The sequence below is a fragment of the Mustela nigripes genome, chromosome 5 (assembly GCF_022355385.1).
Source record: "Mustela nigripes isolate SB6536 chromosome 5, MUSNIG.SB6536, whole genome shotgun sequence".
Lineage (NCBI taxonomy): Eukaryota > Metazoa > Chordata > Mammalia > Carnivora > Mustelidae > Mustela > Mustela nigripes.
This window is the reverse complement of record NC_081561.1, coordinates 84,092,609-84,108,543: the sequence shown is the minus strand read 5'-3', so window position 1 is coordinate 84,108,543 and position 15,935 is coordinate 84,092,609. Positions and strand designations below refer to the sequence as shown.

Sequence of the window (15,935 nt, the reverse complement as noted above, 5' to 3'; positions counted from 1 at the left end):
TCACTTTTTATTCTCGTGATGCAAAAATAAATAAATAAAAAGAGGGGGCAGTAATGCTTGAGAAAGCTACTCCATTCTGAGATTGGAATATCAGCTTCACAGACTCATCCTGGGGGCCCTGCCTGTCTGGCTACCGAGACATTGTTCTTCAGCCCTTTCCGCCTGCCCCCTGCTCTGCACACAGTTGTGTCAGCTCTCCTCTGGCCACAGCGGCTCCTCAGTTAACAGGCACCTTCAGAACCTCTAGTTCCCCAAGTCCAATTCTTTGACTTTGCATACCTTAGTCCCAGCTGGAACCCGCTGAAACAAACCTGCAGTAGTTTGTTTCATTCTTGGGTAAATAAAGTTCCCATTTGTGAGAAGAAAGAAGCTGGAGGAGAAATTCTACACGGGAGTTGTGAGAGCTGTCGATTTACTCTCAGGCCTTGAGAGGCGCAAATAGAACTGATAACAGAGAAGCTAGAAATGAAATAGCTTACAGACTGAGGAAAGAGGAGAAGTATAGCAGGGCTTCTTCAGAAGAATGCTTCCTATTGGCAGTTCCCTCGGTAGTATGGTAGGAAAGCCCAGTACTCAAGGGTCAGGAAAACTTGACACTAATACCGATACTCCTCAGTTTCCTCCTGTAGAATGAGGAAGTTAGCCCTGTCACCTTTAAGCTTCCTTCCAGAAACACTGAAATTGTATAGTTCTGGTTTAAAAGGTAGTCTAGACAGCCTTGAAAATACTCCCTTTTGAATCATTATCATTAAGTCTTTTGTTTCCGCAAAGAAGAAATTATTATAAATAGCAGTTGACTTTCAGGTTTGTCTGTAAAGCCCCATCTAACCCAAACTGGCTGAACAAAAGTAGTATTGATTCCTACCTAAGTTCTAGATTTTGAAAGCAAAGGAGATGAAGGAAAACAGGAAGAATAACTTCATCCATGGGGACTGGGTGCTGGGCTAGGCACAGATGAAATTCGTTCTCTTTCTGCACCCACCACTCTGTCAACACCCTGGTACTTCCCAGGGCCCCCCTGCCCCACTCTCCAGGGCTCGCTGTCCCTGCAGCTCTTTCCCTTAGCTTATCTGCTGCTTTCAGCAAACTCCTTCCCTCAAAAGTGCTAAGTGTCTCAAAAATTACCCACTTCTCTCCCTCATAACAAAAATCTTCATTTCCTCCATGCCACTGTTGTAATTCTTCTTTGAGTACTAAATTATTGATAGCTCCTAAGCTACTTTTAATGTTCTAAAGAGGATATGTAATGGAGAAAAATTAAGGCAGTGTGGAAGGAAGAAATTTTAGGACAAGTTAATTCCCAGTCATTTTTCACAAGCTCAGTACTTGCCACTTCCAGGTTGCCTCACATATCCCAGTTTCTTCCCTCCCCTTCACAGTGATGGCTTTCTCACTGCATCAGCAGCTTTAGTGCAGCAGGAGTAGCTTCCATTTCCAAATCAGGAGAGCTGCCTGTGCAATCATAGTGGCTCCAGAGTATGTCTGTAATTTTAACTGGATATTAGAGTTGTTGTTTCTTCTAGACACGAGTGGAAACATTTAAACTCTTTTTTTCACTAGACAGGATAAAGGTGATGTGTGTATGTCTAGAGAGGATGGTATCAAGATTTTTAACTTTAGTTAATTTGCAGAAATAACCTCTTAAGCTTATGAATCTTGAGAAGCTGTAGATACTTTATCCACAGTGGGTTAAAAATCCACTAAAGTTAGCTTTTTTCCATAATAACCAAAGTGCAACTTCTATAGCATACCGCAGTGCTGCTTGGTGGCTGCATGCAGAAATTAATTCCATGTTTCAAGTAGTGATCATCCTCCCAACTGCCAGAATTCCATATTGTATCCCAGAAGAATTAATACTTTCTTTTAGCATCAGTCACTGCTTCTTGAAAAAGGCTTTTAAAGGCCAGAACAAACAAAGAATTCTCAGAAAACCTGAGAATATAATGTTTGAAATTCTCACTTCATCGGGGGTTATCTTCTTTTCTCTTTTATCCTATTTTATAATCTGAATTTAACAAAAACTCACCTGCTCAGTTTTAACATTGGAGGGGGGGAAAGACCATCAGCAGTGTATTCCACTCTAAAAAATAGTAGGAGAAATTGTCCTTTATCTTTATCTGAAGCCAAATATGCCAGGCAAATGCTCTAAAGGAATGTATAGATGTGAACAGAATCTCTACCAGCTGTTCAGTTAAAAGCCATGTTCTCTAAGAGACCAACACAATGGAAGTTCCCCCCCATCATTATAAAGAACTTACTCCTTTTGTATCTTAAGGCACCAGAAAGAAAAACATGAACAGATTCACTAAATGACATCTAATACCCTTTCCAATAAGAGATGAAGGAAGCCATTAATAAAATCAACCCATACACAAAGCCAATTAATATATCTTATAGTTGTAGAATTTCAGTCTGGTGTATTTTACCAATTTCTCTCAATTGAGAGTCGCCCAGGGTTGTCATTTCACTGAAACACGTTTTCTTTTTAGTCCTTGAAAATTCCCATATAACTTTTTAGAGTCCACACTGTAGATTAAAAGATTATATAAATTATATGTATATTTTATTATTATATAATCTCAATTATGTAATTATATATTCTCAAATTATGTATCTCAATTATATAATCTCAAATTCAACCCTGTGAACAAATTCAAGGTTATGTGTAGCCCTAGCCCTGTGCTCATTTCTTTTGTACCATCTTCCCAAATTATTCGTTGTCCACACTTCTGCCTGGCAAAATCCTACCTGTTCTTCAGAGTCTGACACACTTACCACTTCTTGCACTGGACATTTGCTATCCATATCAGAATCTGTCTTTATTATCTCTCTTCAGAATAATGTCACATTGTGCTGTATGTCACACTTACTTGTGAACGTACTATCTCCAACCAGATTGTAAGCTCCTTGAGAGCAAAGACTGTCTTTTGATCATCTTCTGTCAGCTCCAGCAGTACCCAGCAGACAGCCTTGCATATGGCGGGTTCCTGGTGAATGTGAATTGAGATAAAATAAGCAAGTCTCTGCATGACCGCATAATAAGTGGAAAGGACCTGTTTTCTGTTTCTGAAATCCTGCTGATGAAAACTTCCTAACCATAAATTATGTTCTTTTAATAACTAATGTGCATAGCTATAGATCTCCTTAACACTAAGTACCAGGTAGCTTATTGTTACATGAAGGAAGTGAATATCAAGATCTTTAGTTTCATATCTGCCCCCTCTCCATTACTATTTTATTTTCCCCCCTGGCTCAGTACTCCTGAGTTTGATTACATGCACTCCTTTTTCAATTCCAGCATTATATCAAGAACTGCCTCCAGAGATAAAGGAGCGATCCCCTCCTTTAACCCCAAAGGAAAAAACCAAAGTGGAAAAACCTTCTTCAGCTGCTCAAAAGGTAAATGTTTTCAAGAGTATAGATCGCCCATGAATTTAATTTTTGCTCTCTCTGTATAAAATACTACTTAATTTTTCATTCTTATATATTTCATGGCTTTCATTATTCTTTCTTTGACTATTGACACCATTATGGAATATATAAGGAAAATATTATTTTTATAATCATTAGCATAATATTATTAAAGCCACTTTCCAGATAAGGAAACCAAGGAGGCTCAGAGAGTTTAAAGTAGGCCCCAAGTCACAGCCTAAGTGATGGGACATGGAACCAGACTGAAACTTGGGACTTGAGGTGTGTGCAGTATCCAGCGGACACTTATTTCTGCAGCTGTGGTTCTGGCACTCTCATCAGTGCCCCCGGAGCGGTACACAGTAACACTAAAGGTCCCTGGGGCCCACAGAATAAGTAGGTTCTATTTTCCGGGAGCATTCCTCTTACTTGCTAAGTACTTCAAAAATGTTTTCAAGTTAAAGTGAATATGGATATATTAGCTAGAGAAATGTCCCGTTTCTAGCCTGTGCCATCAGATCCCCCAGGGATATCAGTCAGTATTCTTTTGTTGATGGTGCTACTTTGGTAGAAAAACTTAATAAGCACTGTACCATCATATATATTACCTGTTAAACTTACTTTATTATGTAACATTAGCTCTTGCCTTAGGCTGAATGACTTCACTTCTTGACTCCTTGAACTGATGTACGTTTTTTTGTACAAATTCCATGTCATGATACAGTTGTGGTCCCCCCAACAGTGTTTTGACAGTGGAACCTCTCATGTGTCATCCGGTCATTCAGCCATATTTACTGAGGGCTTATTTCCATGCTGGGCATTCTGTGATCCTCAGTGGAACAAGATTGAGTAGGCAAAGCACTTCCCCATCAGGAGGTTGCAGGCCAGTGGGTGAGACAGCCACAGACTATGGCAATTCCAGCGGACTGTGGCAGGAACTGTAGTAAAGATATGTGCACCATGCATTGGGTTAGGGTTAGAAACACCCAGGAAGAAACCCTCTAACTGTACCCTGGGAAGTCCAGGAGGAGTTTCCAGAGGGGATCATGCTTGAGCTAAGGCTTGCAGGATGAAAAAGTATATGCTAGGTAGAGATTCGTAGACAAAGACATTCTAGCAGAGGGAATAACTTGAGAAATGTGTGGTGTGGTATGGTACAGTTCTGTTTGGAAATCTTAGGGGCTAACGGAGAGGATGGGAGAAATATAACAGCCAGGCCGTGGAAAGCCTAGTGTGCTCTGCTGAGATGTTTGGGTTGTAAATCCTTCAGACAAAGGAGATCCCCTAGAAGAGGTAGTCCAGAGAGTGACATGGACAGATTTGCATGTTAAAAATACATTCTGGTGGCCACACAGTGATTATATTAGAGGTCTCTAAGACCTGGGTCAGGGAAAATCATTAGGAAACCATTGAGATAAAATATAAACACCTGAACTAGTGGGGATGGAGAGGAGGACATAAGTATAATTGACAGGATTTTATGATTGATTGGATATGATTAGAGAAATTGGAATCTAGGATTGTGCTAAAGCCCTGGCTTATTATACAACTGAATAGATGATGGTATCACAGAAATAATAAAAGAATAAGGATATGTGGATTTGGAGATCTAGAGACAGGCAGTGGTAGGGAGGAGGCTGTGATGAGTTCCATTTTAGGTGTCTGGATTTGTTAGCGGTGTCTGTAGAAATATTCCCTAGGGAGTCTGACATGCAGGACTGGAATCTGAGAAAAGGTAGGGCTTCAGATCACATGGAGAAGAGTTAGTGTATTTAGTATATTACAGCAGAAGAGTTAAAGCTTGTAACAAAGGAGATAGCCCAGAAGAAAAAAATGTTGTAGAGTTCTGAGAGAAAGGCCAAGGACAGAATCCCAAATCAACACTGTTATTTAAGGGACAGTCTGAAGAAGAGGAGAGATCAAGAAAAAATAATCGAAGTGGAAGGAAGAACCAGAAGAAAAGTATTCTGGAAACCAGGGGACAAGAAAGGGTCAAGGAGGGTATAGTCAGTAGTGTCAGAGGCAGCCAGTCATTTAGTCTGTCTGACCATTTAGTGATCAGGAGAATGCTGGCACCGTGCAGAAGTATCAGTGATTGATACTAGCATGACAAGTTTTGAAGAGTGCAGTGGGGCCTCAGCAAGTGAACTCATGGAAGTCATTCCCAGAGCTTCACTTGGAGGGGAAAAAAAGGTCACATGGTGACTGGTGGGCAAAACACTTCTAGGAATAACTTTTTTTTTTTTTTTTAAGATTTTATTTATTGAGAGAGAGAGTGAGCTTGAGAAGGGGGAGTTGTAGAGGGAGAGGGAGAAGCAGGCCTCCCGCTGAGAAAGGAGGCTGATGCAGGGCTTAATCCCAGGATCTCGGGATCATGACCTGAGCCCAAGGCAGACGCTTAACAGACTGAACCACCCAGGCATCCTAGAAATGACTTTCTAAATACAGAGTGACATGGAAATTTATATTCTAAGGAGACAAAACCAATGGACAGTTTCAGGTTGGAGATAGATAAAGAAAGCACACATGGATCTTGGCGGAAGCAAGAGGTTTTTATCAGAAAGACAGGTTGATAAATTAGTCTTGGCTTACAACAGTGGTTCTCACCCTAGGGTGATTTTGCCTCCCAGGAGACATTTGGCAATGTCTGGAGATGTTTTTGCAAATACATGCATGCAGGGGGCTACTACTGGCATCTGATGGGTGGAAATCATAGATATTGCTAACCGTATAGAATGCAGAGGGGCAATCCCCACCCCACCAAATGATTATCTGGCCAAAAATGTCAGCAGTGCTGAACTTAGAGCAGTGCCTCTCTACGTCAGTGAGGGATACAGAGAAGTTGATAGAGTGGAACTCTAGAAATTACAGATACCGTTATGTCCTCCAAAACATACAGGAGGTCCACTTCAAAAGTGGAAGTCAAAGCAGTTAGAAGAATAGTGACCATAGAGCACCTGCAAGGGTAGTAGGAGCAGGAACTCATTTGGAACACAAAGAGGTTCATAAGTAGTGCTGAGAGCCCTAAAAATGTAAGAGGCATAATTCCGTGTAGTTAGACTTTTTTTCTTCAGTAGTGCTCAGCATCCTGGCCATGGCAGCAGAGAAGGCATATTTGGCATGATAGGTAGTTGGGGCAGTTGGGAAAGTGATGAAGCACAAAAGGATAAAAGATATGATTGTGTTATTAAGAGAGTCACTGGAGTGGCAGACACACCACAGAGGACCCGCCAGATTGGAAAGGGCATGGAATCAGAAGACTGGCCGCCTTAGAAAACAGCATTCTCTGCAAGATTGCAGGAAGCTGCGTACACCCTGGAGGAGGCATAGTGTCATAAAGAAGCTAACAAGCCAGAACTGTGGTCTGTAAGCCCGCACACACTTTTGCTTATTTAATACTTCAGATGTCCAGCAACCCGAGGATCTGATAAATTCAGAGTGTGTATAAGAGATGAAGTGCTATTGAAGGACACATGATTCAAATTGAACTGGCCAAGGAATTAGGACCCAGAGTTGTGGACAGGTTGTACTCTTCGATTTTCAAGTTCTGGGATTGTTGCAGAGGTTGGAATGCAGGGGACACTGGGAAAGCAAGAGCTGAAGTCCTTGGTGTCTCACCCAACTACACATTGAAATCAACTAAGAAATTTAAAAAATCAATACTGAGGCATGTCCCTATACTGACAAAGTAATTGAATTGGCTTAGAATGGGAGCTCAGCATGGGTAGATTTCAAAAGCTTTCCAGATTGTTTTAATGCGTGGCCAACATTGAGAACCATTATGTGTTAGAGTGACTGTGAGGTCTGAAGGTCACAGCTACAGAGACAAATAAGAGATGGTCTAGGCAGGTGTCAAGGCATCCAAGGAGGAGTGCTTTGAAAGTATAATAGCCTGTGAGGCACCTGGCTGGCTCAGTTGGTAGAGCATGCAACTCTTGATCTTGGGGTTGTGAGTTCAAGCCCCTGTTGGGTATAGAGTTTACCTTAAAAAAAAAAAAAAGAAAATATAATAACCTAAAATTAGCAACAAAGAGCTAAGAGGGGGCCAGTGTTAACTCCAGATTCCTGGGGTTCATGATTGGGTTATGTGAGAACAAATAGCCTGTGCTACAAACAACTGGAAAAAAAAAAAGTTTCTAGGTAAAGCGCCAGTTTCAAATACAGCAAGGACATATGGCAGTGGTTGCCTGTGACAGTATGGGGACAACAGAGGATACAGCTCAAAGGATTGTTAAGGAATTTGGGCACATGTTGCATGTGTAACATTATCCATTGTTTGGAAGTGAGCACCAGATTTAAGAATTTAAGGAGATACTGCTGTAAACTTACAACCTAAAGACATTTAATGCAATGAAAGCATTTATAACATTAACACAGGGACTCATTGTAACAGCTCACAATATTCCTAGTCTGTGTCAAGAACTGTGTGAGATGCTATGAAAGACATAATGTTTACTTACAGTGACTTACTGGTATCCCTGACTCCACATCATGCTGACCTTTCAAATCTGGGTTACTCAACCCCCATGTCTATGTGCAGTAGCCTTGAACTCCTTCTGCCTCAGCTGGAGGAGGAGCTACAAGAAACTTGGTCAGTATCTTACTGTCTGCCTGGGAAGTTGGTACTGCCCCTTCCTCTTCCTGATGTCCCTGTGGACAGAGACCTCTTACCTGCTTCTCAGAGTCCCTGGTTCTCACTACCTCTGCCACCCCTCCTCCACTTAGAAGAACTCACTGCATCGTAGTCTTTGTTGATTTTTTAGTGTTGTATGCTTTTTCCTCTCACAGACTGATCTCTGTATTTAATGTATACCTTTATATTTATATCCCAGTGGACCAATTCTTCGAATATCCATCTTGACCCTAATCTCACTGCTGCCCTCACCAATTCTAAATAGAGTTAAAGGAACTTACAAGAAATGCAATGTAAAGCATTTTAGAACTTAAAATAGGTAAAGCAAGGAAGTTGCAGAGGATAGGACTCCATGTGGGCAAAGGAGTAGTAAAGTTCTCATGGTTGAGAAGGAACTCCAATGGCCTTTAAGGTTTAAGGTGCTCTTTTGTTGAAGAGCATGATTTGATCTACTTGGTCTGAATCCATGTGTTACAATAGAATCCTACATGGTTTTCTTCTTAGGGATGGAGTTACCAGGTGTGTAGATAAATAATGTTTGACTTCTCTCTACGGGAAAATATCAAGAATGATCTCTGCTTATATAAAAAGAAGAAACAGTAATGTTGTCCCAAGTAATCAAAATGCCGTGGGTTCACTCTGAGTCATGATGCCAACAGCCAGCCCTTAAGAAGTGTGTCACTGGGCTTCCTTAGCACCTGGCATAGTTGCATTTCTTCAGTTGAGTTCCTTTATCAGGATATATATGGTTTGATTTTATCAAGATCCTGCCACAAATTCTATCAAATGTTTAATTTCAAGAGCAAGTTTCATATTTATTATCATATAAAAGATATGTTTAAAAAGAAGAACATGAAAAGTAATCTTTTATGTTAAGTGTCTAGAATTGGGGAGGGGAAGGTCCTATGTTCTTAGACTGACAGAACTGGTGACCTGGAAGGAACCCTAGATATCATCTGCAGTGATTCTAGTTAGTCCCTTCATTTTACGGATAAGAAAATCAAGATCCAAAGAACTTGTAGGAGTTTTGTTCAGGATGACTCCTAGCTGAGAGTTTGGCCTTCATGTTGTCTGACCAATGCTCTTTTATCCCTTATACTAGTCCGTAGCACGGCCAGCTGCCCTCCGCACAGCCAGCCACAGTTTGTGTCACACCAGCTTTCACATTCCTGTGAATATCTGCTTCACGGTGTTCATCTCCATGTGCAAGTTTTTAGAATTGTACTATCTGTACTTTTTAAGGAAAAAAGGAAACCTCAGTAGTTTTCTTTCTTCTTTAAATTTTCTCTATTCAAACTATAGAATAAGAAGTAAAAGTATAGCTTTTTAAAAGCTTGGCAGCTGCTGAATCCTGTAAGTCCTTCCAAGTGGAACACACCTGCCCTGTTGCTGCTCATGCCAGGTACCTTCCAGCTTTTCATCGAGTTCACTGCAGTGTCAGTGGGTGATGGCATCATCGGGCTCTCCCAGGGTGGGTGGCGGGCACAGGGCTGGAGGTGGCGACTCTCCATGATAGGCCAGAAGGTCCCCAGACACATCAGCGATGACCTGTGGTGCAGGGGAGTGAGAGGAGAATGCTTCCCTCAAGCTCACTCCAGAACATTTGTAGCATGAGGTGCTGTAAATTTGCATCTAATAGAAGGAAGAATATTGGTGCTATCAAGGAGAAGAAAAAAACCGAGATTTGAAAAAAAAAAAAAATAGTGCTGATAGCCTTGGTTTATTTGTGTTTATATTTTGGATCTTGACTTTCTTAGGCTCTTTATTTTTGCCAGCCTAAGCATGAATCTATGTCATCCATTTATTTGGGTAAGAAGGTTGTTAAAATTCCTGTTTTAAAAAATTTTTAATGATTTTAAGTTGTTTTACTATAAAAGCAATATATGCTCATAGTTTTAAAATTTTAACCAATAAACAATAGTGTAAATAAAAAATAAAACCCCTCTGTCTGGCTAATATTTGTGTTCATTCTAATAGTTTCTTCCATGTCCTGTTAAAAATGTTGTCTGCATATGAACATACATGTCTTTATTCATGTATGTTCTTTTTTTCCATAAAACCAAGATCATACTTAATATTCTAATTTTTTCTTCCACCAATATATCCTGGACATCTTATTAGCACGGGCTAATGAGAAAATGACTTGTTTTCTTTTTTTAATTCCTAAAACACCCAGTATTTTTGGATTTCTGAAAAAAAATTTTTTTTTTTCTAAAAATGAAACCCGAAGCAGAAAAGTACCTTCTACTCTACAAGGGTTTCAACACTGATACAACTAGTTATGTTTTTGTGTAAATGCCAGACACAGAGTAGTAATTATTCATAGGAATGTTAGATTATTTCTGAGCGTAGAGACATTACTGTCATATCTTTGTTTGCTTTTCTCTAAAAAGTCATTAAAAGAATAATATTTAATAGTTTTGCTTATTTCGAGATGACTCTAAAAATATCCATTATAGCTCAGCTCCTCCCATGAGGAGAGTATTAATTTTAATTGTTTTCAGTATTTTACTTAGCATCTAGATTCAGAGTAGACAGGGCTTATTCAAAAAAGCTGACCCCTGGGCGCCTGGGTGGCTCAGTGGGTTAAAGCCTCTGCCTTCGGCTCGGGTCATGATCCCAGAGTCCTGGGATCGAGCCCCACATCGGGCTCTTTGCTCTGCGGGGAGCCTGCTTCCTCCTCTCTCTCTCTCTGCCTGCCTCTCTGCCTACTTGTGATCTCTGTCTGTCAAATAAATAAATAAAATCTTTAAAAAAAAAAAAAAAAAAAAAAAAGCTGACCCCTAAACCAAAGTGTAGACTCCAGTTTTATGCAGGAACAGCTTTTTCTTGTCTAGTCCAAACCAAAACAGAAAACCCAGAGGCATCAGTTAACTCCATGGTAATTCCTCTTCCAGCCAAGCCATTCAACGCACACAGAATTTTATGTTGGTAATTCTCTCAACCTCTCAGAAAAACAGTAGGCGGTAAATAAGTTGCCTTCAAGGTGCTTGTGTCTGTCTTCCTGTACAGAATATCTGATTTTCATTTACCTTCTTCATGCCCAAAGGAGTCACAATTCATTAGGCCTGGATTCATTGTCCTCTATGTCATCATTTTCACAAATCATTTCATACAGAAAAAAAATTTCCATTTACTGGTCCTTCTACCAGGAGTGCATCTGAATTATTTTTAACCATGAAACAATATGATTTTATTTTGTTAAATCCAACAACCTGTTTATAATAGATTATGGCTATTTTTGGCATCTTGAAGCACATTTTCCAAAATATCCAAAAGTTAGTTAATGTATACTAGATCATTTAAAATACAATCATAACTTTATTGCCTCTTTCCTCTATTGCTAAAGAATAATACTGCTATAGCACCACATTTTTCTGCCCACAGGTCCTGTCCTTGTGCTTTAATAAAACCAACTTTTTGTACCAAAAAAAGAATAACAATTTATGTCTTTTTTTTTAACTTTAATAATTCTGTTTATCAAAGAAACTACAGGTGATTTATCTCTAATTTGTTATATTGGGTAGATAAAGGTTAACTTATGTTTGCATTTGTTTCAAAATTTCAGGAATGTTTGAAGTTTTCTTCCTTCATCTGAAAAGAACTAAACCAAAATCATAACTTATAGTGAATATAAAACCAAAGTTCTAATTTATGTCCCATGAAGAATCTCAATGCAAACAATATTGATATATATTTTTATTTATAATTTGTTTTAATAACTTGTATTTTGAGAAAAAGATATTAATTTCAAAAGCCATTATTTACATTTGAACATTTTCTGTTAGTCTAGAGAGAGAACGTGTCTGCAGAGAAAGTGAGTGGACCCTGGTGATGGGACAGCAAAGCAAGCCTGAGTCACCTCACACCCAGGGACTCTGCCCCCAACAGTAATGTCCCTAGATGTTCTATACCAGGAAACTTGAAAAGCCTCCAGAATCTCTTACCCTGAAAGGAAACCATAGTATATTTGACACATGTACCTCAGCCCTGGCTCCGTCTCTTCCCCTCAGCAGCTGTGTTGCTTGCTATTGGGGCAGTTTCCCTCCATGTCTCCAGGACCGTCTGACCTTCAGCAGGATGAGACCACTTGTCTACACAGTTTATCTAGCCTGAGGCCCAGGACCTAGATAATTGCCAGTGCCAGGTAAAGGGGCTACAAGAGAATCTCCCTGCAGCCTTGCCTCTACTATATCTGAGTATACATAAAAGGTATAAGATAAGTGATATTATACTAGGTCAAACCAATTTTCCACTTGGCCCATCACTCTATCTTACTATAACTTTAAGGGTAGTTTGATGGAATAATACGGTGTTTGTTCTTCATGATGATATTTTCAAAGGTTAACCTAAATGTCAGCAACATCCCTCTAGTAATCTATCACAGATCTAAAATGTATAAGATATTGTTGGGAGACCTTGCCATCATTAATTCCTAGTTGTAAATTGTCCTTTAGATAGTGGCAGAATTGATTATTATCAGTCACCCTATCTTCTGACTCGACCAGCAACATGTCCCTTTTTCTAAAGGTCTCTGATACCCTAATTCTCCTGTCCTCTTGTCTCGTCAAGTACTCCAAGGTTTCTCAGCCTTGGCGCCCTGGCATTCTGGGCTAGATAATTCTTTGCTTGAGGAAGTATGTTGGGTATTGTAGGATGTTTAGCAGTGTTCACTAGGTGCCACAAGTTGTGGCAGCTTTTTCTAGTTATGACAATCAAAAATATCTTCTAGACATTGCCAGATTCCCCTTGGGGGGAAAAATCATCCCTTCCAGTTGAGAACTACTGCTCTATTTTAATTTTTTAAAAAATATAATACATATGTACATATGTTTTTGTTTCCTTAAATTAAATTTTTAATTTAAGGTCCTGTTGTTGAGATTTTGGCTTCATTTTTCCATTTCTGACAAATATATGAGTATTGGTTTGGGGTTAGACTATCCTTCTTAAAAATAATAGCTTCACATGAAAATGTATCCAGCAGAGTCAACATGAAGAATATATATAAAACGCCTCCCACTTACATGTAGATAGCTCTTGACTGCCATTTATTTCCTTTGCCTTAGAAATTCTCTGGATGCTAATGTTCTTGTCACTGCTTGACAAGAACAGTAATGCCCAGTAATGCCGTAATGCTCTCTGATTTTAACATGGTTCTCCTTAAGTTGACATACAAAGGAAGAACTTTTTTTTAATTTAAAAGTCTCTTTTATCCACACAAACCCAGCATACAATACAGCACATTGAAACAGATTTGCTTTTATCACTCTACTGCAAAATTTTTTGTGCTTAATGAGACTTTTCTTTCTTTTTACCCCTATTTATGCTTCCCCATCACTATGGGTATGTTGAATTAGCTGTTAAATACTGCTGGGTCTTATACACAATTTTCTTTGTGTATATTTTCTTTGTGTATTTTCTTATACAAAGAAAATATAGAATGCTGGAACATCCAGAGGTTGACATCTGCTGTGTTAGAAAATCTTCTCTGCCCATGTGATACCAGCATGTAGAGTCACTGAGTAGAAAGAAAGTAGTAGCATTCCCAAGATAACTGTAGAAAAACATGCCTAGGCCAAGATCATGAGACCAAATATTGCCCTGTCCTTAAACTCACTGACAGGTATAAGTCTAAACTACATTTCAAATTGAATTTTCCCATATGAGCAATCTTACAGTGTGGGTCACATTTTTTATCACAACTTTCTTAATTATCACGAACACCGTATATGGTTATTCAGTCTATTAGAGCTAATAAAGTTTACATTGTAAATATTGTTAAAACAAGAGTGTGGTTTGTTCTCGGGTACACGTGTAGATATAAACCTATTAAAAAGATATGAAGAGCAAAGTTGAAAACAACAAGTTAGGGCACCTGGGTGGCTCAGTGGGTTAAGCCTCTGCCTTCAGCTCAGGTCATGATCTCAGGGATGTGGGATTGAGTCCCAAATCGGGCTCTCTGCTTGGCAGGGAGCCTGCTTCCTCCTCCTCTCTCTCTGCCTGCATCTCTGCCTACTAGTGGTCTCTCTCTGTCAAATAAATAAAAAAATCTTATTTTAAAAAAAAAAAGTTAAAAACAACATCACTGAACAATTTTGTTTTGTTTTGTATGGATATATGTACGTATGTATGCATATTGAAATGAGGAGTAAGGAATCATTCATTTAGACTGCAGACTGCCCAGAACCTCCACTTAGAGGAATGCTTTTCCCCCATAATCTCATGGCATATTGTTTTTCTCTTATTACATTTATCAGCTGCTACCTCAGTGCCAAGGTATTTGTACATACATTTGCCCTCACTAAATTATGAGACACAGCCTCACAATGTCTGTTTAGTGTTGTTTATCCGGAACCCTAGAAACTTCTAATAGGAACCCTAGAAACTTCTAGGGAAATTGAAATCCTTGATGGGTAGGTCTAGTAAGAATCAAGATTCAAACAAGAAGGGAAGAAAGCAAGAAAGGGAGGAGATATGACAACAACTCATGCTTATTGATTACTAAGCTGTACTCACTAAGTCAGCCTCAGACACCCACATCAAAGATTAGTCCTTAGCTCTCCTACCTCAACAAATTGCCAATTCCATATAAGCCAGATTAATAGTTCTCAAAGTGCTAGGCCTCAGATTCACCTTGGGCATTTGTGTAAAAATCCTGGTCCCACATCCTCTCCTAAACATATTTCTGAAAGCCTCCTTGGTGGATGCAAGAGTTACAGAATTTGCTAGAGAGTGCCCTTCCAGTCTCATTGGAGGAATAACATGCCTATTTCAGATCCCGTAATCTCAGAATATAAATTCCGAGTTGACCTGACTCTACAGCAGCTTCCAAAACATTGCGCACAGCTGTGTGAAACCAGTGTGAATCAATTTCCCAGTAGCCCTATTCCCTCCAAAGCCCCCCACCTTAGTACTCTACATGTAGAATAGTCTCAGTAAATTATTATGATTTGGGTGAGACAGAGGTCCCCAGAACTTCATAGGTATATCAGGAATAAGAAGGTAGCAATGAAGAACTGTAAAAGAGTAATTTGGTGGATACGCAGAAGCCATGTGGAAAAACATAGGGTGGATTCTCACTGTTCACGATCGTTATGTTCTCTGAAGTCATCATGAACACTGAATCAGTGCTACTAGCAAATATACAGGATTATGTTCCTGTGAACCTCTGGTTATAACATTTTCATCAGCCGTTATAAAATGTAAAGGCATTTTAACATATATTGTTGATTTGTTAAAGGTGAACTATCCATCAGTACTAGAATTCGTGCCTGAACAAAGCTCAAATTGAGACATGTATTTTATCTAAGGCATATCAGTCTCCCTGCATGTAGTCACACTAGACAACACTTCAGCCCATTATTTAGGTATCTTTTAAACCACAAAATCACCAACAAAACTCAAAAATGTGACAAAAGACAAACATAGGGATACTTATTTACAGTATGGAAGCTGAATTAGAGTATTTGAAACATGCTAAAGCATTAGAAGTTTCTAGGGTTCCAACCTCGGCTCGGACTGTGCATTGGGCAGCTCAGATTTCCAGCGCTCAGCCTGTGTCCATGCATTCCAAGGGCTATAGAAAGCACCGCTGGCTTTGATCTGAGCTTACAAATGAGCTTCAGTGAGTAGGCAAATTTGCAAACAGGCAATCCACAAATAATGAGGCTCAGTTGTGTTTTAAAGCTATTAAAGTACATAGCTGTTTCAGAAAACCCATTAAGTCTTCATAGTAAAGACGAAGGAGAAGTTCAAGCAAAGGGAGTTGGTTCAAAAGGAAAAAAAGAACAACCCACTTCTCCCAATTTCCACAGTCTTTGTCTTATTCGGAGACACTATCCTTTTTTGGTCTATACTATAGCAGTAGGTTCCTAAATATTCTTCCTGCTCT

General features: G+C 39.5%; 1 protein-coding gene across 5 annotated transcripts in view; it reads left to right on the top strand.

Moving 5' to 3' along the window:
• The window catches only part of AHI1 (Abelson helper integration site 1), a 219,739-nt gene that overhangs the window by 171,751 nt on the left and 32,053 nt on the right, over positions 1–15,935 (top strand). For 3 of the 5 annotated variants that reach the window (XR_009404471.1, XM_059400772.1, XM_059400771.1), the window contains one exon: positions 3,299–3,399. The exons of the other annotated variants lie outside the window; for them this stretch is intronic. Coding sequence is in view for 2 of the 3 variants with exons in the window: in XM_059400772.1 (XP_059256755.1) it covers positions 3,299–3,399 (101 nt within the window). In the remaining variant the exon portion in view is untranslated. The remainder of the gene's footprint in view (positions 1–3,298; positions 3,400–15,935) is intronic. 5 annotated transcript variants of the gene reach the window in all.